We start from the raw sequence: 16571 nt of genomic DNA, 5'->3' as shown, positions 1-16571 counted from the left end.
GCCGTCTCCCACAAAATCTATCACTGCATGGGAATGATGCAATAACATGGTACTATCATGGCTTCTCAATTCATTGCATTCAGATTTATCATCAAGTGTCATCTACGTTGAGACTGCACTCGAAGTATGGGCCAAACTTCGCGAGCGATTCTCCCAATCGAATGCTTCGTGCATATACCAGATCTAGTAAGAGATCATTAATCTTAAACAGATGCAAACTTCTATGGCAACCTATTATACAAAGATAAAAGGTCTCTGGGATGAGATGTCCACATATATTACTCTTCAGCCATGTACATGAGGCACGACAAATGCCATTCACGAACAACAAGATCAAGAAAGGCTAATACAGTTTTTAATGGGGCTAAATGAGAGTTACAATTCCATAAGAAGCCAGTTGCTCTTAATGACACCATTGCCAACTATTTTCAAGGCCTTTGCACTACTCGTGCAAGAGGAAAGGCAACGTGACCTTAGAATCACATCCATTCAGGAACCGGTTGCGGCAAGTGTAAAAGGTTTCAATGCTCAAACCAGTGCAGATCCTAACAGAAATCGGTAGAATCATGTCTACCCAAAGTGTGACCACTACGAAAAATTTGACCACGTAAAGGCCAAGTGTTTTCATCTTCACGGCTTTTTGAATCGATCTGGTGCTCCTACCAATGCCCGATAATCGAGTCAGGCCAATGCAATTTTTGTGACTTCTGAAGGCAACACTTCACCCCATGCCCGTCCAAAATCCTCAACACTTCACCCCAGAGCAACTCAATCAGATATTAGCCGCAATTAATCTAGGTAATACCAAACCAACACCTGCCGCCAACCTAACAGGTAATCTTGATGTCTCCCTTGCTTGTTCTTTGGCGCCTGAAAACTTGATCATAGATACAGGTGATATAGATCATATTATTAATTCCTTATCAAATTTAATGCTTCCTAAACTCATCGTTTTCCCTCCTATTGGCTTGCCAAATGGGTCTTCTGCGCAAGCAACCCACACTGACAGTGCTCAACTATGACCAAACCTCAACCTTTCAAATATTCTTTTTGTTCCAAATTTTAAGTTTAATCTCATTTCTGTGAATAAATTGATCCAAGATCTAAATTGTGATGTCTGTTTTTATCATGATCATTGTGTTTTATAGGATCATCTCTCGAAGCGAAAGATTGGAGTGGGTAAGCTGCGTGGAGAACTCTATGTTCTTGAGATTAGTGATATTTTTTCATTAAACAGTTCTTCTTTTGATTCTAGTATTTGGCATTTAAGACTTGACACCTTTCAATTTTTTTATTACAAACCCTTATTGATAATAATAAACAACATGGTTGTGTTCCTCACGATCATTGTGATATTTGCCACATGGCCAAGCAAACTCATTTTCCCTTCCTCAGCGGGTCTGTTTCCTCGACAAAACCGTTTCAACTCATACATTGCGATATATGGAGAGGATATCAAACCACTTCATTATCCAGAGCGCAATATTTCTTAACCATAGTAGACGACTATTCTAGAGCCACATAGGTTCACCTTCTGCGGCACAAATCTGAAGCCATTGCTCAGATCAAAAAAAAATTCTCGCTTATTGAAAACCAATACAACAGCAAAATTTTAAGTTTCAGATCTGACAGTGGAACTGAGTTTTTTTTAAATGATATGCATTTTTTTAAAATAAGGGTGTTGAGCATCAGCATAGTTGTGTTGCAACCCCTCAATAAAATGGTATTGTTGAACGTAAACATAGAGATCTGCTAAATGTTGCTAGAGCTTTGAGATTTCAAGCTTCTTTACCCATCAAGTTTTAGGGAAAAGGCATTCTAACTGTTGCCTATATCATCAACCACATTCCTTCCAAACCATTAATGGGCATAACTCCTTACGATTTATTTCATAAGAAGAACCTGACTTATGAACACTTTCGCATTTTTGGATGTCTATGTTAAGCTCACAACATACATTACTCTTATAAATTTGACAATCGTGCACGTAAGGGAGTGTTTGTCGGATATCCATATGGTCAAGTGGGATACCAGGTTTCTGATCTTGAAGCAAACAAGATATTTGTCAGTCGAGACGTTAAGTTTTATGAAAATATTTTTCCTTTTCAAGATCATAACACTTTGGATGAAGAAGAGGGGTGCATCCTACCCATTCCCATTTTTGAGCCCCAATCCTATGAAACTCAAGATTCTTCGGCCAACCGAGTCCCTGAAGCTCCCACTATTCCTCCAGATCCAAATTCTGAATCCATTGAGCTTGTTCCCACCCATCCCCACCGATCTGAAAGAAGTTGACAACCGTCAGTTCATCTCAAGGACTACAGTTGTTACACGATTTCCCCCATACTCCAGTCGACCGAGACACGAGAGGTGATCCCCACCACCTATTATGAGCTCTCTCAATTTCTAAGGTATGACCATTTTTTATTGGACCACCATATCTTCTTAAGTGTCATCTCCCAAACCACATAGCCCAAAACCTTTTCCCATGCCATGAAGTCCGAGGACTGACGTGAGACTATGACTACAGAAATTCAGGCATTGGAAGACAATCACACTTGGTCGATTGTGGACTTGCCTGTGGGAAAACACCCAGTTGGTTGCAATTTGATTTACAAACTCAAATATCGTTCTGATGGTTCCATTGAAAGATACAAAGCCCGACTCGTGGCCAAGGGCTACACCCAGATTGAAGGCTTGGGTTATAATGAAACCTTTGCTCTTGTCGCCAAGTTAGTCATTGTGCGATGTTTGCTAGCCCTTGCCGCGGTCCACAATTGGCATCTATTCAAAGTAGACGTTAATAATGTTTTTCTTTATGGGGATCTCATTGAAGAAGTGTATATAACATTACCACCTGATTTTTCGGTTCAGGGGGAGCGTAAGGTTTGTAGACTACACAAGTCATTGTACGGCCTTAAACAATCATCTAGAAGCTGGTTTGTCAAGCTCTCACATTATCTGCTTCATGAAGGTTTTACACAATCTAAGGCCGATTACTCTCTTTTCTTCAAGATCCCTAATGGGGCGCATATATTTGTTTAGTTTATGTGGATGATATCGTCATTGCAGGCGATGATATTCAATACATCGAGCAACTTAAGTCTAACATACATCAGTAGTTTTGATTGAAAGACCTTGGTCGCCTGAAATACTTTCTCAGCATTGAAGTTGCATGATCCAAAGCCGGTATTTTCTTATCCCAATGCAAATATGCTCTTGATATTTTGCAAGATATGGGCCTCCTTAGAGCCAAGCCCAACCAGTTTTCCATGGAGCCATACGTCAAACTCAACAATGACGATGGTGTTTTACTCGAAGATCCAGGGATATATAGACGCCTAGTGGGTCCGTTGTTATATCTTACCGTAACCCGCCCTGACATCATCTTCGCCGTCAACATTCTCAGTCAGTTTAGTAATCAGCCATAACAACCTCATATGGATGCCGCCCTTCGGGTCCTTCGATATCTCAAAAGTTGTTCAGGAAAAGGTATTCTAATGTCCTCTGCCAGACAGCTCCAACTGGTTGGTTATTGTGGCTCCAACCGAGCCTCTTGCTCCATCACTCGCCGCTCTACATCGAGCTATTGTGTCATGATCGAAGACAATTTAGTTTCTTGGAAGACCAAAAAGCAATCCACTATCTCACGGTCCTCGACTGAAGCCGAATATTGTTCAATGGCCCTCGCTTGTTGTGAACTCACGTGGATGAAATATTTGTTGTTGGACTTTGGTATTAATCACCCTCAACCAATTCTACTGCATTGCGATAATCAAGTTGCCATCTACATTGCTGCCAATCTCGTTTATCATGAGCGCACTAAACATATCGAGATCGACTGTCATCTCATGCATGAAAAGATTCAAAGTGGTCTCATTGCAACACATTTTATTCCTTTGCATTGTCAGCTTGCGGACCTTTTTACTAAAACGCTAGCCACTGAACATTTTTCTCGTCTTAAGTCCAAGTTGGGTGTGCTCAATTCCCACGCCCCAACTTGAGGGAGAGTAAAAGCTTTACACGATCAATGTGAAGATCATGAGATTGATAATCAAGGATAACCATATCCTTGATTATCGACATTACTCTTAAGGACACTTAGAGTCCTTGATTATCGACATTATCAAGGACTCTCTCACTGAAGACTCTCACAATGCATAACTTTAAGGACTATTCACAAGTCCTGGTCAAGCATGAGATTCAAGAGTTCCGATCAAACTTGAAGATAAGGAAGTTGAGTTTATCATGAGAAGATAATGGGATTATCGTTGTACTTGTTCCTCTATACATACATCGATTGTAACAGGTTGTAAATTCAATTCAGTGAGCAATAATTCAACTGATTCCTATATTTCTCAATCTCGTTTTTCCTACAAAAAGTAAATACACATGTCAACAAGCACAACATAGGCAAGGGACTCTGGTAGACAGTAGCCATGTTGCCTTTTGACAAAGCAGGGTCTTTGTGTTCAAGGCAGAGAGGTGTAGCAACTTATATGCTCCAAAACTTTTTGGGATTCTAGCTGAATTACATTGTATATTAGTCCACTAGTTAAGGAATTCGAATCCTCTTTCCATTTCTTTATTCATCTGTAACTGAAGAATTTATTGCCAATCAGCCTGGGTTAAAATATTATCCCTGGAGTGCTGCTGTTAACCAAAAGCTCCAGCAAAAATCAGGAAACAAATTTGCAAAAGAAAGCTCCTTGTAGCTGAGTTTTTTAACAAATAGAATACTAATCAAGGAAAGAAATGGGACAAGCTTTCATTTTTGCTGATTGTTTTTATTGAATATACAAGGATGAACTCATGCTATACATATCAGAAGCTCGATCCACGTTACATTAAGCAGAAATGCCAAAAAAAAGGACAATTGGTCAGTAGCTCTTTGACAATCTAATGTGACGCACCAACTTGGGCCGCAGTTCCAGTTGCTTCCCATATCAGAACAGCCAAAACTGGCTGTTGAAGGCATCTATGCTTGCTATATATGAGCAAGCATTATCTTTTATACTCTGTTTTAATAGATAATAGTTTGAAGTGCCTGAATCACCTTCTTGTACCATTGTGAATATGATTGCTTCTTCTGAACAGCCATGTCAAGAATAAGATGTATGTGTTTTCATGTATTTACAGTTCCTATAACATTGTACTTGTAATGCACTCTTAACCGATTATCTGCCCACCAAGTCTCTGCTTCCTTTTCACTAAATCGCTTTCGGCTGTAATACAAAAGCACAATACCAACACCATCAAGAACAAAGAAAAACTAATTTTAGTCTAATGGGAAGTCATGCTGGAAGGAAGACCAAAATATTCCACTGGTTTATTTTCCATTAAAAAAACCTAAAGATATACTTGTAACTAAAGATAGCTGGATACCCAGAAGATGGAATACCTGAATCTCACACGCTTGAGTTCCTTTTGGCCATTTGGTAAAGCCATGAATGTGATATATACACCAGGCTCATCTTGCTCCACCCATTCTGAGAAAGGTGGATGCACATCTTCTGGTGTCAATACTTTACCATGATTCTGACTATGATCCTTGGCTTCAGGCTTTGTATCATTAACCAAAGCAGTGACATTGTGATCTACACCTTTCCTACATGCACCAATCAGTGAATCGTTTGATGAATGAATTGGGCTGCATGAACCATCCTGATTGGAAGTCATCTGTAAGTTATCCTCGAGCACTTGTGCATCCCCAATCTCTGGAGATTCCATATGGGCTACAATTCTCTTACTCACGGCCTTTTCTTTTTCAGTTACAAATTTCTCAGACATTTCCTTCAGCTGTAAATGAAGAAGCATTCACACAATTATTAGAATCACTTTCCAAGCTTAAAGATGAAAGACTTCAGACATGAAAAAGCATCAGGTCTAGCAATTTTCCTCAAATGTATTGCACTGCAAATCACATTAAATAGTCTTAAAGAATCAAGTCAATAGTTACAGATAAAATGCATTGGAGATCAAATTTCAACTTCAGAGAAAATAAATGGAAACAGAAACACACATTTCTATGAACTTTAAATGGCTTATAAATGCTTTTAGGAAGTGTTTAGTCCTACCATCACTTTCACTGCACTTTTGCTGGATAGCTGCTATGTTGGCATCAGTCTAAAGATACTATTCATATCAAGTTGTTTTTCTTATTTTATTCTCTTCTCAGTGTAGAGAAAAAGTACAATAGTAGTGAATATTTTGTGTATTCAAATTTCAAAATGCAAATGTACATGAAAAATATCAGCATTTTAAATCAACAGTGAATTAAGGATAAAAGAAGATGAATATCATTAGTTTTCAAGGTAAAATAAAACTAAAAAGGAAATAGTGCATGCTCTAAGAGATGGTTTCGTGTGTCATACAAAGATGTGAAACAGAACAAGCATGTAAAAGTGCCATGGCATAAAGTTAATGGGGGAAATGAAAGAATCTAAAGCACCAAAAGGTTATACATTCAATAGGAATACATGGAGAAGTTGAACCTGCAAACTCGTGTGCATGTAGATGGGAGATGGCATGATGATGGTGATTGAAGAAAAAGCATATACACAAGGGATAAGAACAAAACTATTCCAACCTTTCTTAGAAATTTACATAAATAAGTAAACAGACCGTTAACCTGATAACTAATTTCATCACACTTGCAGAGAAGCATATTGTAATAGAATGGTTATGTTTGAATGCCTAGGATAACACCAAAAAAAATCAAGTCAAATGAAGATAATGCTAAAATGTTGCATGGTAAAAGTCATACCCGAGCTGCCAAGACTTTTATGACATCCTTTGCTGCTTTACACTTGGCAACTTCCTCACTTGCAAGTGACCAAGTTTCTTTAATGCCTTCTTTATAATGCTGAATCTTCTCCTCCTTCATTTTACACTGTTCCTCAAGGTTCTTGGCCTATTTCAATATCAAACATGTTGAGAAGAAAGACAAAAATTTAGTCGAATAAGTAAACAAGAGATCAATTACAGGTGTTGTAAACAAGCATGCAGATAGTGTCAGGTACATCTCACAATGAAAAGAAAACATAGACAAGACAAATTCAGTAAACTACAAGAAAAGCATGACTCAAAAACAAGAACAGTGCTTATAAAAGATGCCTAACAATCTGACAAGAACCAAGATAAGAAAGTAACTTGTTTCAAGCCACTAAGCAAAGAAATGATACCTCAACTCTCAATCTTTGTATTTCCTCAATAAGCTCGGATGTGGATGCTGTTCTTTTTACATCTTCAAACCCATGGAAGTTTGGATTTGCAGGACCTGGGAATGTGCCCTGCCATCCAGGCTTACGTGTAGGAGGGGCTGCAATAGCTTCTTTCTTCGAACGCACAACTGAAAAGGCAGAAATACTTCTGAATTCATTGAAATGCTTAGGGCATTCCACCTGTCCCCATCGTTGTGGTTCAAAAGAGAATGATCTAAGGGGATTTAACGATTTCATGTCTCTTCCATGCCTAGAGTTCTTCCCTTCACAGTATTTCAGCTCCTCGTGATCACATAGTTTAGGAGAGAAGATCTGTGATACCAAAGATTCAGGTTCCGGCTTATGATGTTTCAAATTAGAAATGGATAACTTATACATCACTGAATGGTGTCTGGAGCTAGGGGTTTCCTGACCGGCTACAAAATTCTCAGAGTTTCTTAATTGAACAAAACATTGATCACATACACGATGATGCTTGTTTTTGTTCGGTGCTAAAGAGGCATTCATAGATTTCTTGCTGCTACATGCATGACAAAATGTGAAACCACAGTTGTAGCAATGATGCTTCTTCCTGGTAAAACCAAAGCCCATTCTACACCCAGAGCAAAATGACCGGTCAGTGCTTGAGATTGTTTTATGGCGACAAATCACTGCTGTGAAACTTGACCCGCAAGTGACACTTGTAACATGCCTATCTTCAAGTCCCTCCACTAAAGATGGTGAGTTCCTGTCCTCAACATCACCCAGCCCTAGCCTTCCATTTGCACCCTTTCCCCAAGTATAGACATTACCCTTTGATGTCAAAACTGCAACATGCCATGAACCAGATGAAATCTCTTTGACATACTCACATTTTAGTGCACCCTCAACAACTGAAATAGCTCCATCTTTAGCATGGGGATTCCCTAGTTTTCCATGAAATAAGCTTCCCATAGTGAACACAGTACCTGAAACAGTTAGTGCAACGGTCATCATCTGTCCACAAGAAACTTGCAAAAAATCATTTTCTGCAAGTGATGCAACAAAAGTAGGCACAAGCTTCCTCTCTTTGTCAGCATGCCCAAGTTTGCCTTTATCTCCATCGCCCCAAGTGAACAATTTCCAACCAGGAGACTTACCATTTGAATGCCTAATCGACATTTCTACTATAGCAGCTGTATGCCATGGACCACAAGCCACTGATTTTACCTTTAAGGCCTTCAAAGATTCCACTTCTCTGGGTTGGAGACTGCCTTCAAGATTACCATGCCCAAGAGCTCCAAACATACCCTCACCAAATGTAAACAACTTCCCGCAAGAAGAAATAAGGGCAGTATGCCAGGCTCCACAAGCAATGCTTGAGATCCGGATGCCCTCCAATGATATCTTATGGGGCAGCCACAAACTCTTTCTGCTTCCATTAGCTAAAGAATCAAATCCATGACTACTGCCACCCAACATGTAAATTTCACCAGTATTTGACAATGCACAAGTATGCAATTCTCCACACTTTACCAGTTCTACATTCACATCAGAAAGGGATTCAACAATCTTTGGATAAGGCACGTCCATATTAATTTTGTGGCCCAATGTGCCACTACTCTCTTTCCCCCAACAGAAAACTTCTCCCTTTTTGGTAACTATTGCTGCATGCTTTCCACCACAAGAAATACTAGAGACATCCAATGCTATGGCTGATTCTAGTAATTTGGGAAATAATGAATCAGCTTGTAAACCAGAAGATTGATCAATTCTACCTCCTAAGATGGATCCCTCTATCCCTTCTCCCCATAACAGTACATCATTCAAAGTGTCATTGTCATCAAGCAGACACCCGTTGCTACCAGAGCTAATTACACTAGACAAGCTGATCCGACACCCTTCATTGTTCGTACTTTCCATTATTTGTTCTGCATAACAGCCTGATTTTGCTAAAGGAGAAGGGGGAAGTGTGCAATCAACTACAGATCCCTTGCCTGATAAGGAAGTTTCTTCTGACAAAGACCAGATTTTGGGAGATAACAGAAGACCATCAGAGGAGCACTTCTTTGCTAATGCAGATAAGCTATGCACCTTAAGTGGGTGTCCAATGTCCTGCACAATGATCAATATGAGTGCTAGAATTGTAATAATAACGACAGGGAGACTGCTATTAATCACTCTCTTTAGTAGCAGCAATGAACCTGTGAAAGTTTTGCTGATCCTTCAAGAAGTTCTGGGATGTGCTTCCTTTGGGCATAGCTAACTGGACTATTGGCATAAGAATGTGCACCTCCATCATTTCTCGAAACTGAGGAAACTTTCCAATGGTGTGAACGAGATACAAGTGACTTCAGACCCAGATACCAAGATTCTGCTTGTTCCTTGTCCTTACATATCTAGAAAAAGAAGAGAGGGCACACACTGTAATGAATTCTATGTATGCATAAAACTGATACTGAATGATAGATGCTATAGAATAGTTTCCATGAGGCCCTTCATATGCTTAAGAAGTTATCTTCGCCAAAGATTTAAAATATTTAAATGTGATTTGTGAGGAAATAAATCTTAAATTCATAACAATCAGAGGCCCTAAAGAACTCTTTTAGAATTTTTTATAAAATCGACTAGGATAGTTCATGTTTAAACATCATTGTTCAAATAAATTTTGTTTGGTTCTGAGAAATTTTTTTTCAGGCCTTTGTCTTCATTACTTTTTTGAGAGAAGAGAAAATTGTTAAGGCTACTAAGAGGATAATCCAAATTGTGTTTGAAAGGATATCTTAATTACAGAATACTAGATTGAGTGATTAGTTTAACATCGAGACTAGCATTATCCAACTATGAGAGGTCAATTTTTTATACAACAACAAACAACAACAACAACTACGCCTTCATCCCAAAACAATTGGGGTCAGCGATATGAACCAAAAAAGAAATTCATTTTGGGTCTTCCACATGAATCATTTTCCTCCAATCATTTCTATCCAACGCCATGTCCTCGGTGAGGTTCAAAGCATTCATATCCTTTCCTATCATCTCCATCCAAGTCTTCCTAGGCCTACCCCGACCTCTTTTAACTAATATATTTTCCTATTTCTCCAACCTTCTAACTGGAGCATCATTAGGCCTTCGCCGAATATGTCCAAACCACCGTAAACGATTCTCTCGCATCTTATTTTCAATGGGTGCAACACCTACCTTCTTACGTATATCTTCGTTCCGAATCTTATCTTTTATTGTATTTCCACACATCCATCTAAGCATCCGCATCTCAGCTACACTCATTTTTTGAATATGATGTCTCTTGGCAGCCCAACATTCCGTACCATATAGTAAAGCGGGTCTAATAGTCGTCCTATAAAACTTTCCCTTCAACCGCAATGACATTCTACGATCGCACAGCACTCCAGTAGCACTTTTCCATTTCATCCACCCAACCTTTATCCTATGATTTACATCTCCATCAATTTCTCTATACTTTTGAATGATGGATCCCAAATATTTGAAATAATCATTCACCGGTATATCTTGCTCACCAAGCTTCACTACACTCCCATCACTACTTCGTTGCTTACTAAACTGACATTTCATATATTCAGTCTTACTCTTACTCAACTTAAAACCTCTAGCTTCCAATGTCTGTCTCCATAATTCTAACTTAGCATTAACCCCAGCTCTAGACTCATCAATCAAAACAATATCATCAGCAAACAACATACACCACAGTACATTTTCTTGAATTGATCTCGTAAGCTCATCCATCACTATCGCAAATAGGAAAGGGCTTAAAGCAGATCCTTGATGTAACCCAACCGTTATCGGAAAATTGGTTGTCACCCCTCCACAAGTGCGGACATTGGTTACTACTCCTTCATACATATCTTTAATTATACTAATGTACTTGAGAGAAACACCTTTCTTCATCATTGTCCACCAGAGAACGTCCCTAGGTACTTTATCGTATGCCTTCTCTAAATCAATAAAAACCATATGCAAATCTTTGTTCCTCTCTCTATATCTTTCAATAAGTTGTCTAAGAAGATGTATAGCTTCCATAGTTGATCTTCCAGGCATAAAACCAAATTGATTCTCCGATATCATGACAACCTTCCTCAACCTAGACTCAATCACCCTCTCCCAAAGTTTCATAGTATGACTCATGAGTTTTATACCACGATAGTTTGTGCAATCTTGTATATCACCCTTATTCTTATATAAAGGCACCAAAGTACTCTTCCTCCACTCATTAGGCATCTTATTTGTTCGCCAAATCAAGTTAAAAAGATTTGTCAACCATTCTAAACCTTTCTCTCCCAAGCATTTCCAAGCCTCGATAGGTATACCATCTGGGCCAACTGCCCTTCTTGATTTCATTTTCTTCAAAGCCTCTGCAATTTCTTTCTTTTGAATCTTGCGCATGAAGTCACGATTTATCTCATGAAAAGGAATGGAGAAGTCTCCAAGATCTTGAGCATGACTATCATTAAATAGCTTATCAAAATAATCTTTCCATCTCTCCTTAATCTCCTCATCTTTGACTAAAACCTTTTGCGTTTCATCTTTGATACATCTAACCATACCCAAATCCTTCGATTTCCTATCTCTCATCTTTGCAAGCCTATAAATATCCTTCTCGCCTTCTTTGGTATCCAACTTGTCATAAACCTCCTTATATACCTTAGCCCTCGCGTTTCGAACAACTTTTTTAGCTTCCTTCTTTGCTATCATATACTTCTCCAAATTCTCATTATCACGACTCTTACTTAGATTTCTATAACACTCTCTTTTAACCTTAATAGCTAATTTGACATCCTCGTTCCACCATGATGTATCCTTACCTAGTGGTGCACCGCCTTTAGACTCACCCAATACCTCCTTAGCTACTTTTCTCATACCACCCGCTATCTTGTTCCACATTGATTCTGAATCCTCCTCGAGACACCAATCAACTTCCTTAACTACCTGCTCTACAAACATTCCTTGTTTAGCTCCTTTCAGTGCCCACCACTTAATTCTAGGATCTATCCTATGTCTATCCCTTTTGCGGCATTGTCTAATTCTAAGATCTAAAATTAAGACTCTATGTTGTGTAGCTACACTTTCTCCTGGTATAACCTTACAATCGATGCAACAACCCCTATCTCTCTTTCTAAGTAGGAAAAAATCTATCTGACTCGTATTAACCCCACTTTTAAATGTTACTAGGTGAGACTCCCTCTTCCTAAACCAAGTGTTTGCTAAGATCATATCATAGGACAAACAAAAATCTAAAATCCTTTCTCCACTTTCATTTCTTTCTCCTATACCATAGCCTCCATGGATATTCTCAAATCCCTCCCTACTAATGCCTACATGTCCATTAAGGTCACCGCCGATGAAAAGCTTTTCTCCATAAGATGTCTCTTGTACTACTCCATCTAAATCTTCCCAAAATTGATGCTTAATGGAATCATCTAAACCTACTTGAGGTGCATAAACACTAATAATATTAATAATATCCGTACCTAATACTAATTTAATAAGTAAAATTCTATCACCCTTCCTACGGACCTCAACTACATTATCTATAAACTGACGACTCATAACAATCCCTACTCCATTCCTATTCCTATTTATTCCTGTATACCAAATCTTATATCCCCAAGGTTCTATCACTTTAGCTTTCTCACCTACCCATTTGGTCTCTTGAAGACATAAAATATCAATCTTTCTCCTACACATAACATCTACTAACTCTACCAACTTACCAGTTAAAGACCCTATGTTCCAAGTGGCTAACCTAATTTTATGGTCTTGGACTAACTTCTTTACCCCCACCCGTCCAACAAAGTGAGGGAACCCTTGCCTATTTGACACCACACCCGGGCGCCGGTGTGACGCGTCGCTTCTGGGCGACGACCTAGCAACCCTTGCACATTTATCACTGCCTCCGGGCCTAGAGAGTACAGCGCGTCGCTCAGTAGGGAACGCCCCAACGAAATTCTCATATTGGTTCATTTTCATAGGATATGACAAAGTTTTTATGCTGGCTGTCACAGGCCTACTGCAACCCTCCTCCTTTATCCGGGCTTGGGACCGGCAGTGTATAACTACACAGGCGGAGGTCAATTTTTTATGCATTAACAAAAAGTTGCAACAAAAAATTATAAAGCTAACCTTATCGATGGAAAATGTAAACTAGATCTTGTAGGTTTCTCTATGGTATTGAACTAACTTATGAAAAAGCTAACCCAATGTTTTGAAACACACAGGTGCATGTTTTTGTTCTCTAAACATGTTTACATCACATATGAATCATTCATCCATGTATATATGAGCTAGTTTTCTTACATGTATCAAACTGATAAAATTCATTCCCAAGGAGAACAAAAAAATAAATTCTTATAAAGAAATGAGCTTCCTTGTATGGAAAATCCTTTTGAAGGTAAGATTGTGAGTATAAGATAAAAAGCATACCAGATCAAGGGACTTCTCACCATTCCTGTAGACCAATGAAAAGGACTGGTAGAAATTTTCTGAAGGAGCTTGTTGCTGAAAGTTTACCTATAGGGTAGAGCATACATCTTAAGTACTGATGGATGAAACACTTTAAGTTAATTTTGTACTAGCAACAAGTCAAATTCTTCATTTAACTCATATACGTAGATTTCAGCTAAAGTTGCTTACCTGTCCTGGAATAATCTTTATAATAGAGCTTATTTTGAGATTTTTTTCCTCATTGCCAGAGAACCATATCAGGTACCTTTCATCCTTGAAATAAAAATGAAAAAAAGTTGGTCTTTCGTTCACAAGGAATACAAACCTTTCTAAGTAAATACTCGGAGGATGCCAAAAAAACAAGACAAACAGTTGGGCATGGGTCACCATCAATAGAACAAATTATGATGAGAGAGCTCATTTTAATCTATAAATCTTGTCACTCTCAGAAAGTGGAAACACTCTGAAGATCCAGCCTTTTTGGCACTGTAATAAAGAAGTTGATGATGAAAGGAATGGTAGAAATGTTCCATTAAAAGTTCAATCATGAGATTCTTCTTGCTGTATAAAATATAAACATAGGAGCCAACATTTAGATTGTGTGTGAGTTACCGGATCCCTCAACACCAACTTTAATATCGAATGAAGATTTCAAATTTATAATAAAACAACCTAAAAATAGTCTGATTCAACAAGCAGCACAAAGTTTTTGGGCACTCAGTATCAGCCAAACTTGGATAAAGCCTGTTTAATTCTATGTCAAAGTCAAAATAGGTATACTAGAGACAGAAACATACCAAAAGAAAATGACTATCTTTCCAGCCATTAAGGAACTTAAGCTAAAGTCAGTGGACACTCAAAGTACATTTTAACATGATCTTTCTTTAGTTTTCCATGAAATATGCAACAAATGCTCAACTTGATCAGATGCAGTGAAGTATCTACTAATGTGTGCATAAATATGTGTATTACATCATCAATAAGCCAAGATAACGGAATGTTAAGATGAAGCCTACCACGGATAGCCTGAAATGACATAATTTAGGCTTCCCTCTTCTTCCATACTTCAGAAGATGTGCACCTTTCTTCAAGGCAATGATGGCCTGCACCACACAGAACTCTTTATTAGTTCAGGTCTCAAATCAATACATTTAAATTCAGAAACAGGAAAGATAGACGGCAACAGGAAGAATGATCTTCCTGTAGCTTGCATCAACTGCACTTACAACTAGAACATATGCAGAATGAAACCATTAAAACTAACAACTTTGATTACCATGGTTTAGATGCAAACCAAATATGCACTACACTGAGGCAACTAACACTGTGCATGAATATATCTATATATTTTTGTAATGGACTACTAGTCATATAGTTGTTTTGTTTTTTGCTATACTAATTTATTATCAGTGAAGTATTATTGAGAATCAAACTTCTTTCTCTGATCATACACCAGGTGCAAGTTCTTACTCTTATTGGCAACCATAAAAAATCCAACTCAAATTTTAACAAAATGGGAACCATGGAATTTTTCATTTGAAGCAAAATTCACTTTCAGTAACATCTCTTGAAGGTGCTTCCACCCATTTCATAACATCAGTTGAGCAGAAAATCTTTCCACGTTTTTCACGGAATAAAGTAAAAGGTATTACAGCAAAACTTAATAAGTGGTCATTGAAAACCATCAAATAAGGCCCATGCCCTCAAGAGAGGCACTTCTGAAAAATAGTAGTGGAAGGTCTCCTGTACAAACTCCAACATCCTAACTACCACTAGTTTCTTAACTAATGGTCATACTTTGTCTCCAGGTTATAGGCAAAACTGAAGCATCTTCTTTCACATCCATACCAATAAGAAAAAGAACAAAATTTGATAAAAAAGCATATAAAAACCTGAAAACATCTCCCTTTTAAAGCCTGAATCCCTCAGACTTCTGCTTCAGTTTGCCCGGACTCCAGAGTCCAGACATGTGACATTCACCCTGCTTTATACTCAAAAGCCTAACTTGCCCACTTGGATATTTTCATCCCAAAATCTCAAAAATTGATGAAAAATGTCCATTTTCTCAAGTACCAATGAACATAAAAAAAAAAAAGCAAGCCCGTCAATCGAGCAATGAAGTAAATATCTCATTCCATCCAAGCTTCTCACTTGCAACACAGAAAAAGTAAGAAGTACAAAGAACAAGAAGAGTGGAGTATTTAACGTACAGGGACCTGTTCGATGTCTCTGATCAGAGGGGTCGTCCTTCCCAATTCACCGCTACCCATCTGCTTTCCTCATTCCACTGCCCCTTCCTCCCTATATTTTATTCCTTCTCCTCCTCTCTCAGACCGACATACAGCAGAATGAATGGCGATTGTTTCCCAACATGGAAACTCCGTCGTGCACAGATGCAGATTTCCAATCTGAGAGAGAGAGAGAGAGGGAGAGAGATTTGCACAATGTGGTTTGCACCCGGTGAAGCAGTCTAAATGAATCCACGTGTAAGTGCTACAGAGAGAAGTATAGTATTTGGATGGCTTCTACTATTCTCTTTGAACAGCGTGCTTGAGAGAGAAAGAGATGGAAGTTTAGTATTTGAATGGCTTCTACGATTCTATTTGAAGTTTTCAACAGCGTGCTTGAGAGAGAGATGAGCTTTAGTATTCCATGCTTCTACTGTTCTCTTTGAACAGCGAGCTTGTAGAGAGAGAGAGAGAGAGAGAGTTATTGGTGTTTAAGTGGGAGTAGAACTCAAGACCCCAGAAGCACTGCTGCACGTGTGGTGCACATGGGATCGTCGGCTCTCCATTGGCATCTGGACTCTTTGAGGGACTCCCTAAACGCTCTTGCTCCCCCTACCCTTAAGCACACGTCAACAACCACCCCACCCACCAGCACCACCCTTATGCTCCTTGACTTTTTCTG

The 16571-nt window shown here is 38.7% G+C and overlaps 2 protein-coding genes across 2 annotated transcripts; both read right to left on the bottom strand.

The window, feature by feature from the left end:
* Positions 1 to 4747: 4747 nt before the first annotated feature.
* On the bottom strand, positions 4748 to 5793 carry LOC149817941 (uncharacterized). The gene is made up of 2 exons (XM_089984593.1): positions 5402 to 5793; positions 4748 to 5225 (listed from the first exon to the last, which is right to left on the bottom strand). The coding sequence occupies exons 1-2, from the start codon at positions 5788 to 5790 to the stop codon at positions 5126 to 5128; spliced, it is 489 nt and encodes a 162-aa protein (XP_089840719.1). The 5' UTR covers positions 5791 to 5793; the 3' UTR covers positions 4748 to 5125.
* Positions 5794 to 5834: 41 nt separating this feature from the next.
* Positions 5835 to 14082, bottom strand: LOC149817940 (PH, RCC1 and FYVE domains-containing protein 1-like). The gene is made up of 8 exons (XM_089986122.1): positions 13987 to 14082; positions 13851 to 13934; positions 13641 to 13727; positions 9386 to 9580; positions 7185 to 9296; positions 6767 to 6913; positions 6632 to 6696; positions 5835 to 5913 (listed from the first exon to the last, which is right to left on the bottom strand). Exons 1-8 carry the CDS (start codon positions 14080 to 14082, stop codon positions 5835 to 5837), a joined length of 2865 nt encoding a protein of 954 aa, XP_089842248.1.
* Positions 14083 to 16571: the final 2489 nt, after the last annotated feature.

The sequence above is a fragment of the Nuphar pumila genome, chromosome 13, assembly GCF_984573655.1.
Source record: "Nuphar pumila chromosome 13, dmNupPumi1.hap1.1, whole genome shotgun sequence".
NCBI lineage: Eukaryota > Viridiplantae > Streptophyta > Magnoliopsida > Nymphaeales > Nymphaeaceae > Nuphar > Nuphar pumila.
Note: the sequence above shows the minus strand (reverse complement) of the source record. Positions and strands in the feature narration are given on the sequence as shown.

Excerpts from the sequence above, each read along its gene's own strand:
- LOC149817940 (XM_089986122.1), bottom strand. The coding sequence starts at position 14,082 with ATGAGCTCTCTCATCATAATTTGTTCTATTGATGGTGACCCATGCCCA. Across the intron at positions 9,581-13,640 it reads GTGAGAAGTCCCTTGATCTG|ATATGTAAGGACAAGGAACA; the intron begins GTATGCTTTTTA and ends TTCTTTTTCTAG. Across the intron at positions 6,697-6,766 it reads TAAAAGTCTTGGCAGCTCGG|GCATTCAAACATAACCATTC; the intron begins GTATGACTTTTA and ends GTGTTATCCTAG.
- LOC149817941 (XM_089984593.1), bottom strand. The coding sequence starts at position 5,790 with ATGTCTGAGAAATTTGTAACTGAAAAAGAAAAGGCCGTGAGTAAGAGA. Across the intron at positions 5,226-5,401 it reads CTCAAGCGTGTGAGATTCAG|CCGAAAGCGATTTAGTGAAA; the intron begins GTATTCCATCTT and ends TTTGTATTACAG.